This window comes from Centroberyx gerrardi, chromosome 12 (genome assembly GCF_048128805.1).
Source record: "Centroberyx gerrardi isolate f3 chromosome 12, fCenGer3.hap1.cur.20231027, whole genome shotgun sequence".
In the NCBI taxonomy this organism is placed as follows: Eukaryota; Metazoa; Chordata; class Actinopteri; order Beryciformes; family Berycidae; genus Centroberyx; species Centroberyx gerrardi.
In genome coordinates, this window is record NC_136008.1 from 165,001 (window position 1) to 185,000 (window position 20,000).

The 20,000-nt window shown below is 45.8% G+C and overlaps 1 protein-coding gene and 1 pseudogene across 4 annotated transcripts in view; both read left to right on the plus strand.

The window, feature by feature from the left end:
* Nucleotides 1–3,317, plus strand: part of LOC139914997 (rho guanine nucleotide exchange factor 2-like) — a 58,258-nt pseudogene extending 54,941 nt beyond the window's left edge. Inside the window, exons 24-27 of the transcript XR_013506929.1 lie at nt 81–131; nt 242–583; nt 1,636–1,795; nt 2,616–3,317. The product of XR_013506929.1 is annotated as a rho guanine nucleotide exchange factor 2-like (transcript). The remainder of the gene's footprint in view (nt 1–80; nt 132–241; nt 584–1,635; nt 1,796–2,615) is intronic.
* A 3,236-nt stretch (nt 3,318–6,553) lies between these two features.
* The window catches only part of LOC139913984 (uncharacterized), a 19,624-nt gene continuing 6,177 nt past the window's right edge, over nt 6,554–20,000 (plus strand). The window contains exons 1-7 of one of the 3 annotated variants that reach the window (XM_078287317.1): nt 6,554–6,853; nt 7,112–7,256; nt 10,919–11,052; nt 11,857–11,974; nt 12,823–12,893; nt 18,715–18,790; nt 19,385–19,447. In XM_078287317.1, the coding sequence (XP_078143443.1) occupies nt 7,125–7,256; nt 10,919–11,052; nt 11,857–11,974; nt 12,823–12,893; nt 18,715–18,790; nt 19,385–19,447 (594 nt within the window). In that variant the 5' untranslated portion in view covers nt 6,554–6,853; nt 7,112–7,124. Of the gene's footprint in view, nt 6,854–7,111; nt 7,257–10,918; nt 11,053–11,856; nt 11,975–12,822; nt 12,894–14,294; nt 14,371–18,714; nt 18,791–19,384; nt 19,448–20,000 lie in introns of all 3 variants that reach the window. The other 2 variants (XM_078287315.1, XM_078287316.1) reach the window with 2 other exon arrangements.

Consider the following 20,000-nt stretch of genomic DNA (forward strand, 5'->3'; position numbering starts at 1 on the left):
TTAACAGTGAATCTACTGAATATGATTGTAATAGTTTGTCCTGTACGGAGTCTTCAGGTGTTTATTGGTGTTTATTTCAGGAAGTGTGTCAGCGATTGGTCAGTCTGAGCACCCAGCTGCACGCTCTGCAGGTCTGATTCTACTACCAGTTTACCTTTATTATTATTATTAACACTGTTAGGGATTTGTCATCTGTTAGTAACTGATTAAGCTCCACCCCCTCCCCTGACTCCGCCCCCAGGCTGCTGTGATTCGTCAGGACTCCATCCTGGAGCTGTCTCTCAGGACAGGCACCGCCCCCAGCTCCGCCCCCTCCATACCAGGCTCCGCCCCTCCTCGTCTCTGTCGCTCAGTGTCCAGAGACACGGGGTTGGATGCAGGAGGAGGCGCCGGAGGAGGTGCAGGAGGAGGCGCCGGAGGAGGCGCGGCGGCACTCCACAGACAGCTGGAGCTGCTGCAGGAGGAGGTGTCCAGGCTGAGGGAGAGCGAGCGAGCACGGAGCCGGCTGGAGGAGCAGCAGGAGGCACAGCCGGGCCGGAGGCGGAGCAACGGAGAGATCAGTGATGTCATCATGGGGGAACAGGTCAGCTGTGTGTGTGTGTGTGTGTGTTAAGTCAAGTCAAGTCAGATTTATTTGTGCATTATCACCAATGGGGGTCTCAACACACTTCACATAATAAACACAGAGATACTAAGATAAAAGGGCATATAAAGAAAAGTTACTGCACATATCACATGTAATCGTACATACAGAAGCATATATAAATACAAATATAAAAGCCTAAACACGTATATTGTAGGTTAAAGAACTTTAAAATCAACTCTAGCCTGTATTGGTAACCCGTGCAAGGAGGCGAGTGTGGGTGTAATATGGTGTAATATGGTGTAATATGGTGTAATATGGTATAATATGGTCAAACTTCCTACTTTTAGTGAGTATTCTTGCTGCAGCATTTTGAACCAGCTGGAGACCTCTGGTGGCTGAATTTGGCAAACCGGAGGATAGGGTGTTACAGTAGTCAAGTCTGGATGGCAAATGCATGGATTAAGGTTTCAGCATCGGTCATAGATGATGCAATGTTGTGTAAATGGAAAAATGCTGACTTGGTTATGTTTTTGATGTGGGGCTGGAGCGTGAGCGTGAGCGGAGAGTGGAGCGGTGGAGCTCTGTGGTATGGTGTAACCATCAAAAGTTAGGATCAACCCCTCAAAAGAATGCCTGTGTTTGGCGGGTCCAACAATCAGTAGCTCATTTTGTCGGGGTTTAAAAGCAAAAAGTTGCCAGACATCCACTTTTTTATACCACACAGACAGGTGTCTAGGTTTGATTGGTAGGTACATCTGTGTATCATCAGCATAACAGTGAAAACTAATACCATGTCTCTGGATGATGTCACTGAAAGGTAGCATGTATATGGAAAAAAGTAATGGTCCAAGGACTGAACCCTGGGGCACACCAAACCTGACTTTGGAGGGAGCATTGTTGTGAGAAACACGACAGGTAAGAGTAAAACCAGGAGAGAGCTGACATGGGTCTCCAGGGGTTAAGGCTTGATAAGGTAAGGTAAGCTAAACTAAGCTAAGCTAAGCTAAGCTAAGTTAAGCTAAGCTAAGCTAAGCTAACTGTCTCCTCAGCAGATGACCAGAAGGCGGGGCAGCAGAGACCTGGAGCCCCGCCCCCTCGCCCCATTGGCTAGCCAGGAACCAGTGGACCAATTAGATGGTGTCCAGGAAGGCAATGAGGAAGAAGAGGAAGACAAGGTCCGGATCTCCCCCCGCTCTGACAGCCCCAGAGGTCAGTACATTCACCTCCCATCATGCACTGGGCTACTGGGCTGTGTGACGTATCTCTGCTGTGTGACGTATCTCTGCTGTGACGTATCTCTGCTGTGACGTATCTCTGCTGTGACGTATCTCTGCTGTGTGACGTATCTCTGCTGTGTGACTTTGCTGTGTGACGTATCTCTGCTGTGTGACGTATCTCTGCTGTGACGTATCTCTGCTGTGACGTATCTCTGCTGTGACGTATCTCTGCTGTGTGACGTATCTCTGCTGTGTGACGTATCTCTGCTGTGTGACTTTGCTGTGTGACGTATCTCTGCTGTGTGACGTATCTCTGCTGTGTGACGTATCTCTGCTGTGTGACGTATCTCTGCTGTGTGACGTATCTCTGCTGTGTGACTTTGCTGTGTGACGTATCTCTGCTGTGTGACTTTGCTGTGTGACGTATCTCTGCTGTGTGACGTATCTCTGCTGTGACGTATCTCTGCTGTGACGTATCTCTGCTGTGTGACGTATCTCTGCTGTGTGACGTATCTCTGCTGTGTGACGTATCTCTGCTGTGTGACGTATCTCTGCTGTGTGACGTATCTCTGCTGCGTGACGTATCTCTGCTGCGTGACGTATCTCTGCTGCGTGACGTATCTCTGCTGCGTGACGTATCTCTGCTGTGTGATGTATCTCTGCTGTGTGACGTATCTCTGCTGTGTGACGTATCTCTGCTGTGTGACGTATCTCTGCTGTGTGATGTATCTCTGCTGTGTGACGTATCTCTGCTGTGTGACTTTGCTGTGTGACGTATCTCTGCTGTGTGACTTTGCTGTGTGACCCTACAGATCTGCAGGACATCCCAGAGGAAACTGAATGTGGACCGGATCCCAGTTAACAGCAGATCTACCTTGGAGCAACGCACGTCAGTTTCAACACACGGACACTACAGGACCTCAGGTGGTGATGTCACAGTGATGCCACAGTGATGTCACAGATGGACAGACAACAGAGTGACCCAGTCATGTCATATTATCTTTTTCATGTCAGACTTTTCCAGAAGTCGTGCTGCCTTGTGTGCAGAATCAGAAAAGCCTGTTTGGACTCTCAGAGCAGAAGCTGATGTTGTTTCCTGGTATTCCAGTTTAAAAGATTTCCTGCAGAAGTGAAATGTTGCTTTAAGACCGTGAGTTCAACTTCAAAACCAGAAGCACCAAACCTGAGGACCAAACTGTCTTCAACCTCCAGAAACAAACCTAAAAGATTTATCTGAGCTATCATATATCTGTTAGTCCTGAAATGTTGTTTGACGGTTTCTGTATGTTTTTATCGTGATTTAAACAGAGTGATTCTTTTCCTCAGAGCTGAGGAGAATGACTGGAAACTCTGTTGTTAGAATATGGCAGTAGTTTGTCTGTAGGCTGTAGGCTGCGCTGATAGTTGGCCAACGGGAAATATAATCTATGTTACTGTATAATGTAACTGTAATGTACTGTAACCTGTTTACAACGGCCTCACCTAGACCTGGAGCAGCTGGAGGACTGGGTGGGTCATAGGAGTGGGAGGGGTGGGGTTGGGTGTCGTAGGAGTGGGGTTGGGTGTCGTAGGGGTGGGGCTGGATGGCGTAGGGGTGGGGCTGGATGGCGTAGGGGTGGGGTTTGGGACGGGGGGTTGGGGGGTGTAGGGGCGGGGGGTGGGAGGGTTTGGGACGGGGGGTTGGGGGGTGTAGTGCATTCGGGTAGCTAACCCTCACAAGCCAAATGAGTTGAATGATAAAAGGTGGAACCTTCGCTCATCTACATTTCATTAAGGAAATCTGGTTGGGATCGCTGTGGATGAAGGTCACATGCTAATTAACATTGTTAACCACTAACCTAGCAGCGCACTGTGTTACATCATATGACTCGCTGTTCTGATTGGTGGCTGTTGACTCTGGCGGCGACGCCTCTGAGTGAAATCACTCTCAGGGGGAGAGGCCCGACAGTAAGGTGTGATCACCTCAAAGGTGAGTGTGGAGGGGTGGGGTGTTATGAGGGTTAGGGAGTACGGGGGGAGGGTGGGGTGTAAACATGTATTGGGTGGGTTAGGGGTATTACGTTGTCTTCAGTAGTTGACCAGTCCTGCGCTGCTCCACATCATGGAGCCCGAGGACAGAACCAGAAGCTCAGTGTGGAGCTCTAGAGGCCATGTGGACCAATCAGAACCAAAGTTGTTGAGGTGTGAAAGGTTGAGCAGTGCTGGGTTCCTGCTAACATGCTAGCATGCTAACCTGTTAGCTTGTTAGCGTGGACCGCAGTAGACCTCAGTCTGTTAACTAAGACCAGAGTTTCTTCTGAGGAACCCAGCCTGTTTCTACTCAGCACAACCTGCTGACGACATTATAATGTATTCACTGTCCACTGTTTGTTAGTTTGACGTTAGTTTGATGTTAGTTTGACGCTAGTTTGACGTTAGTTTGGCGTTAGTTTGACGCTAGTTTGACGTTACTTTGACGTTACCCAGACTGAACTCAGTGCCACTGCAGCCAGATCCAGGCTGGTTTTAAGCTGAACTAAACCTTAAGTGACTGAAGATGATCAGGCTGGATCCAGAACCACAGCGGCTTCCAGTGTAGTTTTTCTCTTATGCTTCTACTAGATATTACAAACTAAAGTAATTGTCTGTATAAATATTTGATCAGTTCTGGAAAAAGAAGTAAACTTTGTAAATGATTTATGTTGTAATTTTATTGTGTTTTTATTCTTTGACTTACTGTACCTGTGTGCTCTTTATAAATCTAAAGAAATATACAGTATTGGTCTGATGTGGTTCTTGTGTGTGTGTGTGTGTGTGTGTGTGTGTGTGTGTGGCGGGGTGGTGAGTCTTCAACATCAGTCACTTCAAAGTGTCTAGATTTAAAATCACGAAGTGTTTCACCGACCCACCAGGCATCACTGAGTGTTTTCCACCAATGATGCAGCATCAACACCTTGTTCTGAGCAGCAGCGCCCCCTTCGGACCAAACAGGCTCACAACACAGTGTGGAAAGCATCATTCCCCTAAGTTTCATCAGAATCTGACCAGTGGCTTCTGAGATCATGTGAAGGATGGAGAGAGGAACTGAATTTCATTTTGGGGTGAACTGTTCCTTTAAACCAGAGGTTCTGCACTGTGAGGCTCCAGCAGGTTCTCAGTTCTCTGGTGAGCAGCCAGACAGGAGGAACTGCTGAGCGAACTGAGCTGCTGCAGTGAAAACCTGAAACTTCAGCTGGCAGGTGAAGACAACAGTGTTCCTCAGGGTTTCTACTGGGTCAACATCTCCCAGTCCACCCAGGCCTGGTGTTCCTCAGGGTTTCTACTGGGTCAACATCTCCCAGTCCACCCAGGCCTGGTGTTCCTCAGGGTTTCTACTGGGTCAACATCTCCCAGTCCACCCAGGCCTGGTGTTCCTCAGGGTTTCTACTGGGTCAACATCTCCCAGTCCACCCAGGCCTGGTGTTCCTCAGGGTTTCTACTGGTGTAACTTTGTCCCCAGAAGCTCCTAGGTTCCTTCCTATCATTCATGTCTCCTGGACCTTTAACATCAAGCCTTGAGCTCACAGTCTATCTTTAATTAATGCTGAGTGTTGAGTAAAAAGCTGGTTCCACTTCCAACATGTTTTTGACAGTTTAAGAATGTTGCAAATAGTAGATTGGCTTTGTGTTTTAACAATGCTGAGAGAATTCTACTCGTGTTTCTACTGTATGATCTGTAAGTAATGTGAAGTAAACTACATAGACACTCATGACAACAGCAACTTAACAAGATGCTTCAATGTCACAATACCATTTAGGATTTACAATAACTGTAATGAGTAGAATAGAATAGAATAAAATAGAATAGAACTTTATTGTCCACTGCAGTGGAAATTTGCCTTTGGCTTCACAGGTTGGTTAAAATGTGACACAATACAATAAATAAAATACAACACAGAACGAGAGACAGGAGTTCATGTGATTTCATTTGGGATGAAGGATCTTCTGTCCACATGCTTGGTTGCTCTTGCAGCTCTACAGCGCCTCCCAGAGGACAACAGGACTAATTCATAAGATAAGACAAGATGCACTTTATTGATCCTTTATTCAGGTGTCGCATCAGCAATGTACAGTACAGTAGCAGAACAAAGTACAGGGAAGGTAATAAGGTAATAAAAATAATAAAAATAAGAATAGTGCAGAAAGGATATAGGCAACATACGTAAACAATATAAACAAAAAAAACGATTAAAAAGTGTCTCAGTGTCAAAAGTGCATGTTGTTGTTGGGGGGGGGGGGGGGGGGGGGGGGGGCTGACCAATGGGGCTGATCAATGCCTATAATTGAGGAGCAGCAGGGAGAAGAGGGTCTGAAGTTCAGACCTTCAGCTTCTCCCTGCTGCTCCTCATCTTTTCTCTCTTGTTGTATCCTGTTATTTTCCCTGCTGCAGCACTTGCTGGCTCCGCAGGGATCAATAAAGTTTCATATTTTAATATTTTCCTGAAAGCTTCAAGCAGCCAGAGTCCAAATATCCAGTTTGAAACACCATGAAGAAGGAAGAGAAACAAAATATATTATAAAGATCATTATTATAATTTTATTTTATTTTAAAATTCAAAATTGTACATGTTGCTCAGATGTTTTCAGTGTATATCGTCTGTATTTGTAATGCCTTTATGACTGGACCATGATCCAATTAAAATAAAATAAAAATAAAAATCATGGAGGCCCAGGGAGCAGTGCGTCACTTCCTCTGGAGGGAATGTAAATCGGAAGAGGGTGGAGTCAAGCGGAAGTTGGTTGAAATCAGGAAGAGGAGAAGAAGAAGGCAGAGAGTCTGAACCCGAACCCGAAAGCCGCCTGGAAGACTCAAAGTCAGAGTAAAGTAGAGCCGCGGAGTGTTTCCCGACACGCCGCTGTCCGCTCCGCGTCACCGTCAGACTTCAGAGACTGAAGTAGCAGCGCCGCTAGTTAGCCTGCTAGCCGCTAGTTAGCCTGCTAGCTAACAGGAACTGACAGTGACTCTGTGGTTCTGACCGGAGATCAGACCGACCGGGTTCGTCTCGTGACTTTCACCTTAAGAAACCAGCAGGTAAGAAGCTTCTTTCATCCGTTTTCAGTCAAATCTGCGGACTGTCTGTCTGTCTGTCTGTCCGACCGACAGACAGACAGACAGACAGACAGACAGACAGACAGACGGCAGGGCGACAGACAGCAGGGCGTTGTTTCTGTCAGAGTAGCGTTAGCATGCTGCAGGCCATGCTGCACAGCTGATCTCCTCCTCTCTGCTCCTCCTCCTCTCTCCTCCTCTCTGCTCCTCCTCCTCCTCCTCCTCCTCCTCCTCCTCCAGCAGCAGGAGCATCATGGCCGGAGTGAACAGCATTGAGGCGGTGAAGAAGAAGATCAAAGTCCTGCAGCAGCAGGCGGACGATGCTGAGGAGCGAGCCGACGTCCTGCAGAGACAGGTGGAGGAGGAGAAGAGGAGCAGGGAGCAGGTAGGAGTCACATGGACCTCCTCTTCTGCACATAGACCTCCTCTTGTCCACATAGACCATCTCCTCTTCATCTAGACCTCCTCCTCTTCACATAGACCACCTCCTCTTCACATAGACCACCTCCTCTTCACATAGACCTCCTCCTCTTCACATAGACCTCCTCCTCTGCACATAGACCTCCTCCTCTTCACATAGACCTCCTCCTCTTCACATAGACCTCCTCTTCACATAGACCTCCTCCTCTGCACGTAGACCTCCTCTGCACATAGACCTCCTCCTCTTCACATAGACCTCCTCCTCTTCACATAGACCTCCTCTTCACATAGACCTCCTCCTCTGCACGTAGACTTCCTCTGCACATAGACCTCCTCCTCGTCTTCACATAGATCTCCTCTGCACGTAGACCCCCTCCTCTTAACGTAGACCTCCTCTTCACATAGACCTCCTCCTCTTCATATCGACGCCTCCTCTTCACATAGACCTCCTCCTCTTCATATAGACGCCGCCTCTTCACATAGACCTCCTCTTCATTAGACCTCCTCCTCTGCACATAGACCACCTCCTCTTCACTTAGACCTTCTCCTCTTCACATAGACCTCCTCCTCTTCATTAGACCTCCTCCTCTTCACACAGACCTCCTCTGCACATAGACCTCCTCCTCCTCTTCTTCACATAGACCTCCACTTCTTCAAAACAGTACTACAGTTTAACATGTAATACAGTTCTACATGTACTGCAGTACTACAGTTTAACATGTACCGCAGTACTACAGTTCAACATGTACTGCAGTACTACAGTTTAACATGTACTACAGTTCAACGTGTACTGCACTACTACAGTTCAGCATGTACTGCAGTACTACAGTTTAACATGTACTACAGTTCAACGTGTACTGCACTACTACAGTTCAACATGTACTGCAGTACTACAGTTTAACATGTAATACAGTACTACAGTTCAACATGTACTGCAGTACTACAGTTTAACATGTAATACAGTTCAACATGTTCTGCAGTACTGTAGTTTAACATGTACTGCAGTACTACAGTTTAACATGTAAAACAGTACTACAGTTTAACATGTACTATAGTTCAACATGTACTGCAGTACTACAGTTTAACATGTAATGCAGTTCAACATGTACTGCAGTACTACAGTTTAACATGTAAAACAGTACTACAGCTCAACATGTACTGCAGTACTACAGTTTAACATGTAAAACAGTACTACAGTTTAACATGTACTGCAGTACTACAGTTTAACATGTAAAACAGTACTACAGCTCAACATGTACTGCAGTACTACAGTTTAACATGTAAAACAGTACTACAGCTTAACATGTACTGCAGTACTACAGTTTAACATGTAAAACAGTACTACAGTTTAACATGTACTGCAGTACTACAGTTTAACATGTAAAACAGTACTACAGCTCAACATGTACTGCAGTACTACAGTTTAACATGTAAAACAGTTCAACATGTACTGCAGTACTACAGTTTAACATGTAAAACAGTTTAACATGTACTGCAGTACTACAGTTTAACATGTAAAACAGTTTAACATGTAAAGCAGTACTACAGCTCAACATGTACTGCAGTACTACAGTTTAACATGTAAAACAGTTCAACATGTACTGCAGTACTACAGTTTAACATGTAAAACAGTTCAACATGTACTGCAGTACTACAGTTTAACATGTAAAGCAGTACTACAGCTCAACATGTACTGCAGTACTACAGAGTACTGAGTATCGGTGTGTCCAGAGGCTGATAAGCTTCAGCAGGAAACACATGGTGACTGATAACAGACAGCAGCCACAGAACTGTTAGTACTCTGAATACTCTGAATACACAACCTAATAACAATAATAAACTTTATTTAAATAGCACCTTTCACAACACATTACATAAGTGCTTTACATAGATTAAGAAAGAAAATAAAAAATAGATAAATGCAAATACAAGACATCATTGAAATAAAACAAGCAAAACAATAAACCTAATAAAATGAACAGTGAAATGGGTTTTGAGCCGTGTCTGAAGGTCGGTGTTTATTGGCTGGAGTTCAGCTGCAGAGCTTCAGCTGGTCTAACACTGCTCTGTACAGACGGGATAAAAGTTATATAGGTGGAAGCCAAGGCATTCGCTGCTTTAAAAGTAATCAATAAAATCTTGAAATCAGTCATATAATTAACAGGCAGCTGTGTAAATCTGCTAAAATGGGAGTTTCATAGCTTATGTCAGTTTTATTGTTGTACTCTCAGCTGCCATGAAGCTCTCTGCTGCTTGATGACTGGAGGAGATGCTGAGTCATCAAACCCCCAGTGTCACTCATTCCCCTTCAGGAGTAATGCGAGCAGTTTGGGCACCAATATCCATTTCTGTCTGCTGGCTTGATATTAGCTGTTAGGCTGCTAAGATTTTCATTAAGGATGCTCCGATCAGGATTTTTGGGGCCGATCACCGATCGCTGGAAGCAGTATCGGCCGATACGGATCACCGATCACGGGGTCTATTTGAAGCCTTCTATTCATCGTGTAGCATTATTTATTTATTTAGCTTTTCTTAACAACATTGTATATTAAGTATTAAAATTAAGAGATGAGAAAGTATCATGAATTGACAACTGTTTATTGGCAGGCAACATGTGCAACATATTCCACTCTCTCTCTTAGAGACACAACTTAAACCACAGCAGCCTACGCTTGGTTATTGGGAGCAGCTTAGAGCTTAACAAATATAGCTTTCCTGTGGAATAAAATAAATAAAATTTTATAAAATAAAAATTAGAATAAAAGCTAAATGTGCACAACACACCAAGTTAGAACAGTAAATTATATATAGGCCTACTGAGGCAACAAAAATCAATTCCAATAGATGGAAAACACAAGGCCTTTATCAATTTACTCCAACTTTAGAGACTATAAAAACTGCAACTTAACAAAAGCACTAAGCAGCAGCACTAAGGTTCAGTAGAACCAGAATGGAACAGCATCTGCTGTAAGAAGGAGATCATGATCAGTAACTCTAAGGAGAACGCTCTCTGTTGTGCTTTGACCGGAATTTCTCTAATAAATCATTATTGCTCATGTATATAGTTAGCTGATTATAGACCACCTCTAAAATCCTGGCCAGAAAAGGGAGTTTAGAAATAGGTCTGTAATTACTAAGAATTATAATGTAATTGAAAGAATGTATGGACAGAATCAAAGACCTCTTTTCAAAGTCTGGATGGGATTATATCTAGAGGACAACATGAACATTTCATTTGAGAATCAATCAGTGTTTGTACTGAAATCTGTACAGTATCCTGTAACAGAAGTAGTTTTATATCACAATATTTTATTTTTCGGTAATGGTATCGGTGTGTCACGGTATTGTCAGTGTCCTCCGTGTTGTGGTATAAAGACCAGCAAACCAAACTGGCTCAATAAACAAATCCACAACAGGTCAGGCAGCCAAGCGCTCCCGGGCCGGGCTCCAGGAGTTTCCCCCAGTTTGTTCTGAGTGAGGTTCTCTTAGATCTATTGGAGTCTCTAAGCAGTATGAAACAACAGGAGGGCTTGTTTGTTACAAAGCTTTACGGGGGTTACAAGGGGAAAAAAACAGAACAAAGTGTTTTGGTGCTGGAGAAATAAAGTGTGCTTGTCTGTTCTCCAGGCGGAGGCGGAGGTGGCGTCTCTGGGTCGTCGGGTCCAGCTGGTTGAAGACGAATTGGACCGAGCGCAGGAGCGACTGGCCACCGCCCTGCACAAGCTGGAGGAGGCCGAGAAGGCCGCTGACGAGAGCGAGAGGTGACCTACATCCTACCTGTACCGCACCTTAGAACCTACATCCTACCTGTACCGCACCTTAGAACCTACATCCTACATGTACCGTACCTTAGAACCTACATCCTACCTGTACCGCACCTTAGAATCTACATCCTACCTGTACCATGCACCTTAGAACCTACATCCTACCTGTACCGCACCTTAGAACCTACATCCTACATGTACCGCACCTTAGAACCTACATCCTACATGTACCGCACCTTAGAACCTACATCCTACCTGTACCGCACCTTAGAACCTACATCCTACATGTACCGTACCTTAGAACCTACATCCTACCTGTACCGCACCTTAGAACCTACATCCTACATGTACCGCACCTTAGAATCTACATCCTACCTGTACCATGCACCTTAGAACCTACATCCTACCTGTACCGCACCTTAGAACCTACATCCTACCTGTACTGCACCTTAGAACCTACATCCTACCTGTACCGCACCTTAGAACCTACATCCTACCTGTACCGCACCTTAGAACCTACATCCTACCTGTAACACGCACCTTAGAACCCAAATCCTAACTGTACCATGCACCTTAGAACCAGCATGTTTGGTTCCAGCATGGTTTAGCAGAACTAAATGAAATCTGGACTGATGCTCATATTCAGCTCTTTCTTCATGTCTTCTTAACTGTTATGAACATCACAGAAGAAGAGACAGACGAGTCCATCATGTTAGATAAAGTTACAAGTCTGTCTTTGTCTCTGTCTGTTTGCCTGTCTGTCTCTCTACCTGTCTGTCTGCCTGTCTGTCTGCCTGTCAGAGGGATGAAGGTGATAGAGAACAGAGCTCTGAAGGACGAGGAGAAGATGGAGATGCAGGAGATTCAGCTGAAGGAAGCCAAACACATCGCTGAGGAGGCCGACCGCAAGTATGAGGAGGTGAGAACACACACACACACACACACACCCCCAACCCGCTGAGCTAATTGTTATTGTTACGCCCCTGGTCTAAGGGAAACCAGGACACAACACGCTCACATCAACAGACAGACATGATGCCTCAGTGTGTCTGTTGAACTGTTCCAGCTCATGGTGTTAGTGGAGGAGGACAAAGTCTTCATTTTGAGTGAACTGTTCCTTTTAAGCACCATAATGGTGACAGCAGGGTCTGCCTGTCTGCCTGCCTGTCTGCCTGTCTGTCTGCCTGTCTGCCTGCCTGTCTGCCTGCCTGTCTGTCTGCCTGCCTGTCTGTCTGTCTGTCTGCCTGCCTGTCTGTCTGTCTGCAGAGCTAAAGGTAAAACAATCCACACACACTTCAAGCTCCTTAGTGACGTTTATTATGTTTTTAACCCTCTGATTCCCACATTTCTCTCTTTATAATTGAAATCATGACTTCACTCCAGTAAACAGGATTATTATGGGAGTTCTGTTGAATTACCTCATTTCAGTCTTGGCAATAGTCTTGTTGTGCGCATGCAAACTGCATATTTATATTATTCTGATCAAAATCCTATTAGCTGCCGCTGCAACGACCCAGTTAGCCACTAGGGGTCAGAGTTCATCCAGTCTGATCTGATTAATCTGATCTGATTCTGGGGCGACCCGGGTTCGAATCCGGCTGCATGCTGCGTGTCCTCCCCTCTCTCTCCCATACCTTCCTGTCTCTCTCTCACTATCTCTCTGTCAATAAAGCATAAAATGCCAAAAATAAATCTTAAAAAAAAAAAATTCTGATTCTGATGTGATCTAATCTACTTGCTCTGTATATCTGTGTGTTTGATTGACAGGTGGCTCGTAAACTGGTGGTGATCGAAGGAGAAATGGAACGAGCCGAAGACAGAGCCGAGCAGGCCGAGAGGTCTCACTCACTCACTCACTCACTCACTCACTCACTCACTCACTCACTCACTCACTCACACACACACACACACACACACACACGCACACACACACACACACACACACACAGCAGTAGTGCTGGATCCTGCATGTCTGTAATGCTCCAACAGCATGAAACCTGCTAGTGCTCTGTAGAGACAGACAGACAGGCAGACAGACAGACAGGCAGACACCTGACTGCCAGACAGACAGTTTCTGAACTACAGACTATAATCAGTCCTGTTTGGATTCAAACTAACTGCCCAGGAAGTCAGTTCTGAAATTAGAGACATCAGATTAGATCAGATTAGATTAGATCAGATCAGATTAGATCAAATCAGATTAGATCAGATCAGGTTAGATCAGATTAGATCAAATCAGGTTAGATCAGATCAGATTAGATCAAATCAGATTAGATCAGATCAGGTTAGATCAGATCAGGTTAGATCAAATCAGATTAGATCAAATCAGATTAGATCAGATTAGGTTAGATCAGATCAGGTTAGATCAGATTAGATCAAATCAGGTTAGATCAGATCAGATTAGATCAGATCAGATTAGATCAAATCAGATTAGATCAAATCAGATCAGATCAAATCAGATTAGATCAGATCAGGTTAGATCAGATTAGATCATATCAGATTAGATCAAATCAGATTAGATCAAATCAGATTAGATCAGATCAGATTAGATCAAATCAGATTAGATCAAATCAGATCAAATCAGATTAGATCAGATCAGATTAGATCAAATCAGATTAGATCAGATCAAGTTAGATCAGATCAGATCAGAAATAGTTTTGTTTTAGCAGTAAGTGCAGCAGAGAGAAAATAGAATATAAACAACCGGTCTAAACGTTTCAACAGATGACTGGGAAATGGTATGCATTATGTATTGATCATGTATCATGTATTGATTACTACCATGTATTGTCTTGTTGACAGTACTAATAGTTGATGCTGTTAATTCCATGGAGATGAGTCGCTCTTCATAGTAGAATATTAATTACAAAACGTTTTCTTCACTAACATCATTTTAATATTTCATATCGATATTTCTCTCCCTGTCTGTTTCCATGGAAACATGTCGGTGGTCCTGCATGTACTGCAACATCCCTGCTGTCTGCCTGTCTGCCTGTCTGTCTGCCTGTCTGCCTGTCTGTCTGTCTGTCTGCCTGTCTGCCTGTCTGTCTGCCTGTCTGCCTGTCTGTCTGCCTGTCTGCCTGTCTGCCTGTCTGTCTGTCCGTCTGCCTGCCTGTCTGCCTGCCTGTCTGCCTGTCTGTCTGCCTGTCTGCCTGTCTGCCTGTCTGTCTGTCTGTCTGTCTGTCTGTCTGTCTGTCTGTCTGCCTGTCTGCCTGTCTGTCTGCCTGTCTGTCTAACAGTAAGGTTCGGAGGTTGGAGGAGCAGTTGAGGAGTTTCGACCAATCACTGAAGAGCTTGCAGGCATCTGAGGACAAGGTATTGGTCATCTGACCTCCCGCCTCCTGTCAATCAAAGGGTGAACGACAGTCAGGACCTCCTGCCTCCATCTGACCTCTGACCTCAGCTCCTTCAGCTGCTTCAGCTCCTCCTCCTTCCATCTGCATGACTTTAACCTGCTGCAGTCAGACATGTTGGCTCCTCACGCAACACAGAGACACGCGACAGACACGCAACACAGACACGCAACACAGAAACACGCAGCACAGAGACACGCAACAGAGACACGCAACACATAGACACGCGACAGACATGCAACAGAGACACGCGACAGACATGCAACACAGAGACACGCAACACAGAGACACAACACAGAGACACGCAACAGAGACACAACACAGAGACACGCAACAGAGACACAACACAGAGACACGCAACAGAGACACAACACAGAGACACGCAACAGAGACACGCAACACAGAGACACGCGACAGACATGCAACACAGAGACACGCAACACAGAGACACAACACAGAGACACGCAACAGAGACACAACACAGAGACACGCGACAGACATGCAACACAGAGACACGCAACACAGAGACACAACACAGAGACACGCAACAGAGACACAACACAGAGACACGCAACAGAGACACAACACAGAGATACAACACAGAGACACAGCACAGAGACACGCAACACAGAGACACGCAACAGAGACACAACAGAGACACGCAACAGAGACACGCAACAGAGACACGCAACAGAGACACGCAACAGAGACACGCAACAGAGACACGCAACAGAGACACGCAACAGAGACACGCAACAGAGACACGCAACAGAGACACAACACAGAGATACAACACAGAGATACAGCACAGAGACACGCAACAGAGACACGCAACAGAGACACGCAACAGAGACACAACACAGAGACACAGCACAGAGACACGCAACAGAGACACGCAACAGAGACACGCAACAGAGACACAACACAGAGACACAACACAGAGACACAACACAGAGACACAACACAGAGACACAGACACAGAGACACAACACAGAGACACAGCACAGAGACACAACACAGAGACACAACACAGACACAGACACAGAGACACAGACACAACACAGAGACACAACACAGAGACACAGCACAGAGACACAACACAGAGACACAACACAGACACAGACACAGAGACACAGACACAACACAGAGACACAACACAGAGACACAACACAGAGACACAACACAGAGACACAACACAGAGACACAACACAGAGACACAACACAGAGACACAACACAGAGACACAGACACAGAGACACAACACAGAGACACAACACAGAGACACAGAGACACAACACAGAGACACAGACACGCAACACAGAGACACAGAGACACAACACAGAGACACAACACAGAGACACAACACAGAGACACGCAACACAGAGACACAACACAGAGACACGCAACACAGAGACACAACACAGAGACACGCAACACAGAGACACAACACAGAGACACAGACACACAACACAGAGACACAGAGACACAACACAGAGACACAACACAGAGACACAGAGACACAACACAGAGACACAACACAGAGACACAGAGACACGCAACACAGAGACACAACACAGAGACACAGAGACACGCAACACAGACACAACACAGAGACACAACACAGAGACACAGAGACACGCAACACAGAGACACAACACAGAGACACAACACAGAGACACAACACAGAGACACAACACAGAGACACGCAACACAGAGACACAGAGACACAGAGACACAACACAGAGACACAGACACGCAACACAGAGACACAGAGACACAGAGACACAGAGACACAACACAGAGACACAACACAGAGACACAGAGACACAACACAGAGACACGCAACACAGAGACACAGAGACACAACACAGAGACACAACACAGAGACACGCAACACAGAGACACAGAGACACAACACAGAGACACAGAGACACAACACAGAGACACAACACAGAGACACGCAACACAGAGACACAGAGACACAACACAGAGACACAGAGACACAACACAGAGACACAGAGACACAACACAGAGACACAACACAGAGACACAGAGACACAACACAGAGACACAGAGACACAACACAGAGACACGCAACACAGAGACACAGAGACACAACACAGAGACACAACACAGAGACACGCAACACAGAGACACAACACAGAGACACAGAGACACAGACACAGAGACACAGACACAGAGACACAGACACAGAGACACAGAGACACGCAACACAGAGACACAACACAGAGACACAGACACAGAGACACGCAACACAGAGACACAACACAGAGACACAGACACAGAGACACAACACAGACACAGAGACACAACACAGAGACACAACACAGAGACACAACACAGAGACACAACACAGAGACACAACACAGAGACGCAACACAGAGACACAGACGCAACACAGAGACACAGCACAGAGACACGCAACACAGACACAGCACAGACACGCAACACAGAGACACGCAACATAGAGACACGCAACACAGAGACACGCAACAGAGAGACACGCAACACAGACACAGCACAGACACGCAACACAGAGACACGCAACATAGAGACACGCAACACAGAGACACGCAACAGAGAGACACGCAACACAGACACAGCACAGACACGCAACACAGAGACACGCAACATAGAGACACGCAACACAGAGACACGCAACAGAGAGACACGCAACACAGACACAGCACAGACACGCAACATAGAGACACGCAACAGAGAGACACGCAACAGAGAGACACGCAACAGAGAGACAGCACAGACACGCAACACAGACACGCAACATAGAGACACAGCACAGAGACACGCAACAGACACGCAACAGAGACACGCAACACAGAGACACGCAACAGACACGCAACACAGACACATGCAACACAGAGACACGCAACACAGAGACACGGAACACACACGCAACAGAGAGACACGCAACACAGACATGCAGCACAGACACGCAACAGAGAGACACGCAACAGAGAGACACGCAACACAGAGACACGCAGCACAGACACGCAACAGAGAGACACGCAACAGAGAGACACGCAACACAGAGACACGGAACACACACGCAACAGAGAGACACGCAACACAGACATGCAGCACAGACACGCAACAGAGAGACACGCAACAGAGAGACACGCAACACAGAGACACGCAGCACAGACACGCAACAGAGAGACACGCAACAGAGAGACACGCAACAGAGAGACACGCAACACAGAGACACGCAGCACAGACACGCAACAGAGAGACACGCAACACAGAGACACGCAACAGAGAGACACGCAACACAGACACGCAGCACAGACACGCAACAGAGAGACACGCAGCACAGACACGCAACACAGAGACACGCAACAGAGACACGCAACAGAGAGACACGCAACAGAGACACGCAACAGAGACACGCAACAGAGAGACACGCAACACAGAGACACGCAACACAGACACAGCACAGACACGCAACATAGAGACACGCAACATAGAGACACGCATCAGAGAGACACGCAACAGAGAGACACGCAACAGAGAGACACGCAACAGAGAGACACGCAACAGAGACACGCAACATAGAGACACGCAACAGAGAGACACGCAACAGAGAGACACGCAACACAGACACGCAACATAGAGACACGCAACAGAGAGACACGCAACAGAGAGACACGCAACACAGACACGCAGCACACAGACACGCAGCACAGACACGCAACAGAGACACGCAACAGAGAGACACGCAACAGAGACACGCAACAGAGAGACACGCAACAGAGAGACACGCAACAGAGAGACACGCAACAGAGAGACACGCAACACAGACACGCAACACAGACACGCAGCACAGACACGCAGCACAGACACGCAGCACAGACACTATTATAACACTGCGACACGTGACAGGAACACAACGCATCGCAACACTTCAACATGCGACAGCTGATCAGACTGAAAAGGTTAAAGGTCATTTCTGTTTTTCTGGTTGTAAATCTGTCGGCTCTTTCCTCCTCTTCTCCTCTTCTCCTCTCCTCTCCTCTCCTCTGCTCTTCTCCTTCTCTCCTCCTCTTCTCCTTCTCCTCCTCTCCTCTCCTCTTCTCCTCTCCTCTTCTCCTCTCCTCTGCTCTTCTCCTTCTCCTTCTCTCCTCTCCTCTTCTCCTTCTCCTTCTCTCCTCTTCTCCTCCCCTTCTCTCCTCCTTTCCTCTCATCTCCTCTTTTTCTCCCCTCCTCTCCTCTTCTCTCCTCTCCTCTTTTCCTCCCCTCCTTCCTGTATATAAACCTGTGAACTGCAGAAAATGTGGAGAGTTGGAGGACGAGCTGAAAAATGTCTCCAATAATTTAAAATCACTGGAGGCCCAAACTGAGAAGGTAGGAGGGGGAGGGGGAGGGGCGGGGCATTCAGACATGCAAACCAACTTATTGATTACTAATCACAGTAAACAGGTTATAGTTGGACAAACAGAAGAGAATTCCTGATTTGCTCACGCTGAACCTCAAGTTTAATCCACTGATGTGATGGAGGAGTGTATTAACAGCAGTTTCTTTATTTTCAGTGTTTAGATCCCCCCCCCATTTATTATGATGATAATAATAATAATAATAATAATAATAATAATAATAATAATAATAATAACAATAATTAGATTTCTAACATGCCATGCTGAGAACTTACTGCTGCAGTAGACATCACTAATCTATCAGTCTCATTTTAGATTACTGAGTACTATTTTCATCATGTAATCTAATCCACTGGTTCAATAATGTAAATTCATTAATTATTATTATTTTTTTTTCTTGGTTCTCTGATTGGCTGTGGCTGTGTTCTTGGTTCTCTGATTGGCTGTGGTCTGATGTTTCCAGACTTCTGATTGGCTGTGGTCTGATGTTTCCAGACTTCTGATTGGCTGTGGTCTGATGTTTCCAGACTGCTGGTTCTCTGATTGGCTGTCTCTCTCTCTGCAGTATTCTCAGAAGGAAGATCGGTACGAGGACGAGATCAAGAAGCTGACCGACAAACTGAAGGAGGTGAGTCTGAAACATTCCTGAAACATTCCTGAAACATTCTTCTACCCTGACTGACTTAGTAAGTTAGCTTGTTGGCTAGCTGGTTAGTTGTGTCAGTTAAGTTCAGTAGTTGTTAGTTATTTAGTTATCCAGCAGTTAGTCAGCTAGCTAACAGTTATCTATTTAGTTAACTAACACTTAGTCAGTTAGTTATTTAGTTGGCTGTTAGTTAGCTAGTTTGTTAGCTAGTTCTTTAGCTAGTTTGTTAGCTAGTTTGTTAGCTAGTTCTTTAGCTAGTTTGTTAGCTGGTTCTTTAGCTAGTTTGTTAGCTAGTTCGTTAGCTAGTTTGTTAGCTAGCTCAGCTAGGTGGAGCGCTGGGCCCCAGGAGCTCCAGCACTGGAGTCTGGAAAAACCCTGGTGTTACAGGGTTTTAGATGTAGATGTATAATAATAATAATAATAATAATAATAATAATAATAATAATAATAATGATAACTTTATTTATATAGTACAGCAGCATTAGATAGAGTTCCCTGTTTCCTGTTTGTACCCGCTGACTTCCTGTTTCCTGTC